The sequence below is a fragment of the Polypterus senegalus genome, chromosome 3, assembly GCF_016835505.1.
Source record: "Polypterus senegalus isolate Bchr_013 chromosome 3, ASM1683550v1, whole genome shotgun sequence".
Lineage (NCBI taxonomy): Eukaryota > Metazoa > Chordata > Cladistia > Polypteriformes > Polypteridae > Polypterus > Polypterus senegalus.
Window position 1 is genome coordinate 232,110,567 of NC_053156.1, and position 7,188 is coordinate 232,117,754.

A 7,188-nucleotide genomic window follows, 5' to 3' on the forward strand; every position below is an offset into this window, starting at 1 on the left:
CTCAAGCTATGGCGAACTGGAAGTGCATTCATAATGTAGGCTGCAGTTTGGATACCTGGAAAAATTAGAACTGAAGTACAGTAATCTTAAAATGTTAAAATTGACACTTATCGATATTTCAATACTTTTGATAACCGTGCGTGTGTGTGTACAATTTGTTGTTGTTCTTAGAAAATATTAAATTAACCTAATTAGCACAACTTTGGGAATTAAGGAAGGAAAACCATGCAGACACAGGAATAATATGCAAACTCTATGCTATACTACTATTGTGTCCTATAATGAGCACTGAAAAATATTTAAGGTTCACTATATTTCAAGAAAGAACTACTAAAAACATGCGGCATGGTGGCGCAGTGGTACCGCTGCTGCCTCGCAGAAAGGAGACCTGGGTTCACTTCCCGGGTCCTTCATGCGTGGAGTTTGCATGTTCTCCCCATGTCTGCATAGGTTTCCTCCGGGTGATCTGGTTTCCTCCCACAGTTCAAAGAATGCAGGTTAGGTGCATTGGCAATTCTAAATTGTCCCTAGTGTGTGCATGGTGTGTGTGTGTGTGTGCGCGCCCTGTGGTGGGCTGGTGCTCTGCCTGAGGTTTGTTCCTGCTTTGCGCCTTGTGTTGGCTGGGATTGGCTCCAGCAGACCCCCGTGACCCTGTGTTAGGATATAGCGGGTTGGAACATGACTGACTGACTGACTACTAACAACAAAGCAAGACTAGAGAATTCTGAGCAGACATGTGTAAAGAGTAAAAGGCCTTAGTGGGCTCTAGACAATAAAACATAAAATCTCCGTCACTTGGAAAAGCTGAATCTGTGGCTTTCCCGATAGATCCAAGGGAAGGTACTTATTTCATTTTCCATGTTAGAGAAGTTTGTTGGAAGCCCAGTGTTGTTTTCCTCCATATATGATTTTTATGCTTCATTTAATTCCATATGATTATGGGACAGCAGAAGCAAAATGGAGTACACACCTGTATTTGAACTGAGTGGAAGAATGTGCATAAGACTTCTGGAAAACTATATTTCCACAGCCAAACATATGAAAGCAATCAGAAAAGGGCGGCATTAGGCACTGCAAGCCCTTTTGTTGGAATTTATATTTCATCCTAAAACGTCTGCCAGGCAACCCCTGAAAATACAAACCACATGTTTCTTTAACAGAGAGTAATAAAAAAGTGAAAACTCTGCTTTCCTACAGTACTTACTTCCATTTTTTTATAGTAAATTTTACAACTGCCCTTCTGTGGTTTCTAAAGAAAATAAATACAAGTTAAAATATTGAACAGCATAATATTTAAGACAAGAATATCCTCTCCTGGGTCTCCTCCCTTACTCCCTGCGCTTCTAGGGTTAGCTCTGGCCCTGAATTGTATAAACTGGCAGGAAACTCTCCTGGACAGAGAGCCAATCCATAGTTGGATATTTTGCAAAACCCCCACATCCATCCATTTATTTTCTAATTTCTATTCTATCTCGGTAGCATTAGCTGTAAGGCTAACTCTGTATTGGGCACCGGTACACTACAGGGCACTATCACACAAATGCCCATTTTCACTCACACCAAATAATTTAAAGTTGCCAGTTAACCTTGATATTTCTTGGAGGCTTGATGGAAACCATAACACCATAGGGGGAAAAACATATGGCTACTGAGGATGTGCAAACTGTGCACACACAGTTACTAGGCCAGGATTCTTATCTAGCCTCCAACAACTATGGGATTGCAACACTAACTGATCTAAAAGACACTGTGTCCACATTTTTTTTTTACTTTTACTGACTAGATATCTAAAAGAAGACAGTTCTTATAATTTCATTTATTTCATACTAGAAGTTTAACTAGCTTTGAAATTGTGCCCCAGAACAAAAAGTGCATCAGTCATAACTGTGATCACATTGTCCATAAAGCCATGGACTATGAATGTTTAACTTCTACATACGGCCAGATGCTTCTGTATAAATTTAATACAGTGGCATGTTGTGGCAGTAGCATTAGAACAGGAAATACCATCCGACTTAAGTTAATCAGGAAGGTCAGTTCTGTTGTGGTTGCTAGCCTGAACTCTGGAGACAATACTGAGGAGAAAGAAACTGTACAAGTTGCTGGCTATCAAGAACAATTTCTGATACTCACTGTGTGACAATTATTCAGGTCAACATCCTAAACACCATCAGCACAAAGCCTATTCTCCTTTCTTTCATCTTCTTTTTTTCACCAGGTTTTACAACATATTATGTGGTTATACTGTGCGTTTCAGTCATTTCAAAATGTAATTTTAAATAGATTGCCAGTCTATGAATAGCTCCTAAATATTTATCAATCTATCTCTTCATCTAAAGATAAATTTCTAGCAGTATCTTTTATTGTTTTATTTTTATATTATTTTATATTTTATTTTTATTTAAGAAGCCTATATTGTATCTCTTTGCTTACATTTCTTTTATAGACTGTATTTGTGCTACCAACATGGATATTCCGCTCTTTATACATATACAGTGAAAATGAAACACATGACCAAAAATGTGGCTGAAAAAAACCGAGAGTTAAATGCCAAAGTGAAAAGAGCCTAAATTATTTGAACTTCTTTATTAATCTTTACCACCAAGATGACCCAATGCCATTTTCAATTAGTCTCTCATATATTTATTTCTATGACTCTACCTTTTGGGTTTTCTTTCTATCAGGTCAACCTTTTTGTCACAATCAACAACACTGATCTCAGTTGCTTGGCAGTCTTTCTGGAGCTTCTGATCTCATAGCCTGGACCGACTTTTGTCAAGTCTTCAGATGGCTTAAAAGTCATAGGTATCTGACTATTTCTTTTGGGATTCATTGCCATTTCAATAACCCTTTACCACCCTCCATTTTACTCTTTGCTACTTGGCTCTCTCAGATGGGTTCCTTGTAACATAGATGGACCTTTGCTATGCTTCCAACAGGCTGAATGTTCTTAGGTTATAAACTATCCCCTCTGATGTTCTTTCACTATTAAGTAGTCTCAAGGTTCATACTCACTTTGTAGTCCCACTGGACTCCCTTACTCACTTAATGGCCTTTTGCAGATCATGCTCCATAGTCACTAGACTAGTGCCCCAGATCAGCGATTTGCTGCCACCTTCCACTTTCTGCCACCTGGTTGAGCCATCTGATTTTTTTTTTTTCTTTGTCAGTCCCAGTGTACTCATTGCAACATAAAGGTGTCAGAGAGAAGTTCTTCAGAGCAGTACCTTCAGTATAAAGGTTTCAGAAAGGTCCTTTATTTATTTAGGTCAGTAACAGGCTCCGTAAATAACCATGAATAGATGATTACAGATTTGTAAAATACCAGTGAATTCCTGATTTTAAAAGGACTCTTAATGCGTATAATAACATGTAAGTTCAGGTGTTCATGATCTGTCAGTACCCATTGGTAGGCTACTATACATTAAAGATGTCTTACTCGTCCTTATATTATGAGCCTTTACAAAGCTCAAAGAGCCAATTTCATATGTAAAGAATCCTTCATAACATGAAATGGTTCTTTATCAAGCAATAGTTCTATAATGGGGTGTCCAATTCTGACCCTGGAGGGCCTCGGATTTTTCTTCCTGCCACTTTCTTAATCACCAACCAATTTCTGCTGTTAATTGGCATATTTTCTCTTCATTTTAACTGCCTGTTTTCAGTCCTCTGAATTGCTGCTTTTTTTACATAAATGGCTTCCAAACAATAACGAGATGTGAAATGAGCCAACAGAAGACCAGATACGTTTGGTGCCTCAAACTCCAATTCCACTCCAACCAGTTTCATAGAAACTTCAGTTTAGAAGCTGGAGCTTGCTGTCAATTTAACTGGTTATGTAATTGGTTTGTTGTTTCTTTCATTCGACCATAGCAGAAAGCACCATTAAAATGTTTAGTGAACATTTGCAGATCGGATTTACTGAGACCTTCACTTTTCTTTATTTTCAGATATTGTATGATCAGCACAGGTCATCTGTTCATGTGTTGACTTGTTTTGTATCTCATTATTGTTTGGCTTGTAACTAATGAATAAAAGAAATAGTTAATGGATTTGTCTTAAATAGCAAGTCAATTAAAATGAAGGGGAAAGTCATTAATTAGCAAAAACTGGTCATTAACTAAGAAAATGGTCAGAATGAAAACCTGCAGCCCTCTAGGATTGGAGCTGGAAACCCCTGTTCTATAAGAACCACACAACCCAGCAGAGTTAGAACCTTGATTTTTAAAGTGTGTGGTTCTGATTACCTGGCTGCACTTTTGAGGTGTAATGCCTGGATGACTTTGACTAAACATCCAACACACCAGAGCATTTCGTTACCTTACCTTTACATTGTATGAGGCTGGAATGGCTTTTTATTAGCACCTCAATTTTGGGGATTTTTTTGACGTGCTTGGATATCATTTAGCCAATTTTAAGTTCATCCAGTGGCTCCCTCGGTATTCCTAATTCAAAAAAGGTCACTAACTATCCCGTACCTTTCTGAAGCAGCCGCACATCACAAGTCGGGCGCCTCCTCCTCGCCAGTGCTACCCAGGTGTGCCAGGTGGCGGGTCCGCCCGGACTGCACAGCCAGCAGATTTTTAAAGCGGACCAAGCCCAAAGCGATCTCGGCGTTCCAAGGGGTGCCTTCCTGCTGGCACCTAAAGTCGATTTCCTGCCCTCCGGCCATGACTACGGTGAAGTAGACGAGCCCACGTTTGTACTCAACGCAGTCGACAGTGGCCATGCGCTCGAAGCGCAACTCCTTAGCTTTGGCAGACGAATCGGAGCCACTCCGTTTCCAGTCGTAGAGTCTCAGGCCGTCATCAGTGAGCAGACAGCGCTTCTTCTTCCAGAGCTGCAGAAGCCCGTTACTCCGCTTCTCCAAAAAGCCTTCTTTCAGAACTCTGTTCTGTGAGCTCATAGTGCCCTGCCAGTATCCGTTACAAAGTTTCCATCTACAACCTCAGAACACCCTAGCGACGTAGCGCATCGACATCGATGTGATCACCGTAACTAGTTTCTCAGTTGTCCTGTGCGCCCCCAAACTCTTATGAATAAAGCGGACAGTTCGGATATATATTAGAACTAAGCAGAGGCAGCAGGGATCCCCCGGTCACTCCGGCTACAGGGACTGAACTTGTTTCTACTTGTCCCGCTCTCGCCCCACCCCTTTGGATGACGTTACGACTCCCTGAGAGCGAGATACACATTAAGGAGAGAGACTCGCACAAAACACAAACCGAGAGACCACATCGAGACGACTATACACCCCTCTCGAGTTAAGGCAGTCTGTCAGGCAGTTTATCAAATGTCAACGTGCTGCACTGCCCCAGCAAGTGACCGGTTGGATTGACCATTCTTCATCAGACAGTCTTTGCGATTGCAAAAGCGTTAAAATCTGATCTGATTCTAATTTTGAACACATGAGCACCCAGTTCAACAATGAGCTCGAGATTAGCCCTGCATTGGACAGGTGGGCGGTCTGTCCATCAACAGCCACACTGTTTAGAACCTCCAATTATTAGCGTCTTTAGTAAATCAGGGAAGATCTCAGGTAGACGGGTGGGATGTCGGAACTTCAAACAAAATGTCATCGAGATTCGAACATTGTCTCCGGTGCTTGTGAAGCAGCAACAAACACCGACACATCGTTTTGCTCCTGACAAATTAATATAATCGAAATTCTGTGGAAAAAATATTTGCTTAAAGAACTCGTAGTCTGAACGTCAAAGTGTGTATTATTAATTTTATTAATGTGTTATGATTTGTATGTCTTACATATGGTTATAAAATCAGACGGAAAAAACGCACGTTGCAGATTCATATCAAATGTCCTCTAGTGCCACCCTGAGCATTTGAACTAAACTGCAGCTCAATTTGTAGAAATATACATATACATTATAAATATATTTTCAAAAAATGTTTTTTTTTCTCAGATTTAGGAGTACAAAATGTAGTGTGAATTTACTAACTCATGAGCCAAATTTGTTTGAAGTTTAAGGCCCCAAACCTTGAGCTTTGGATTGAACACAAAATCTGAAAGTCTTTTTTTCAAAATCCCAAATGTTTCTCAAATGATGTGATGTTTCGAGCAATGCTTTGACTGTTTTGATCTCCTTTAACACCTTTCAAAACCTCAAGGTTATACAATTGGGATTCACTTGAATCTTAATCAGCTAGTAAGACTAATGAGTGCAAGTTGTCCGCAAAATTTTATAAGAATTATTTCCAATTTTTCTCAAGATACAGTGCCACAAATTTTGTACTACTAACACACAGAGATATCTTTCCAAAAATGCTCAAAACATGTTCTAGTGATTTAAAAACAGGTTTTTCCACTGAAAACCCGAAGTATTTTTTCCATGAAAAACCATATTTCAAATATAAAGGAAATATAAAAAGCATAGGTCTACTTATATCTAGTAAAATACTTTCTGCCTTCAAAGACAATGCATAAATTAAAGGAGTACAGTTTTTATAGGTTGTACAAAAAATACTCCTTCATGTTGCCACTTTGAAAAAAATCATGGTGTGCAACCATTGTCATATGAATCATAAGAGGAGAATAGACTGGAGATATTATTGCTCTAGTACTGAGCTGGTGAAAGAACACAAAATCCCGGTGTGAGCTATGCCATGAATGGTCAGCCTGTCACCTAACTGCTGTGCTGATTCTTGGGATTTCTATGAAAAAATCTTTTCAAAGTACAGAAAATCCTCATGGAAAAGTACACTTTGCTAATAAAATATAGAATAGTGTGACTGTACCCCTTTAAGTTTTGTTTTTTTTGTCGTTGTAGTTTTTGCCTTTGCTCTCTGAACGTGATGTGAGTTAGGCAGTTTTCATAAATGATGAATCCCTTTCTACTTTTTCGCTGGAGTAGCACTCTGTCTGATGTTGGTTTCTATTTCTAACCTAATGGCTCCTTTGATGCCATCAGGCTTTGATGACATCTGTTGTGGAAATCGTGTGTTTGGTAGATGGATGAATGTATGTTTGTAAGAGACTTCCAATTAATCTTTTTATATAAGTTCTTTGACATAGTGCACCATAACACACCGTTTTGCAAAGTTAACAAAAGGACAATTCTAAGTAACATACATTAATATAGAGAATATTATGGCAGGATCGGGCACAAAGCAAGCACCAATTCAGGGGGAACAGTCAGCCACAATGCTTATAAAATATATTCACCCCTTTGG

The 7,188-nt window shown here is 39.4% G+C and overlaps 1 protein-coding gene across 2 annotated transcripts in view; it reads right to left on the bottom strand.

The window, feature by feature from the left end:
* Positions 1 to 5,259, bottom strand: part of phlda3 (pleckstrin homology-like domain, family A, member 3) — a 38,884-nt gene extending 33,625 nt beyond the window's left edge. The window contains exon 1 of one of the 2 annotated variants that reach the window (XM_039748745.1): positions 4,479 to 5,259. In XM_039748745.1, coding sequence (XP_039604679.1) covers positions 4,499 to 4,906 — 408 coding nt within the window. In that variant the 5' untranslated portion in view covers positions 4,907 to 5,259 and the 3' untranslated portion in view covers positions 4,479 to 4,498. The remainder of the gene's footprint in view (positions 1 to 4,478) is intronic. The other variant, XM_039748744.1, reaches the window with a different exon arrangement.
* Between the last annotated feature and the right edge of the window lie 1,929 nt (positions 5,260 to 7,188).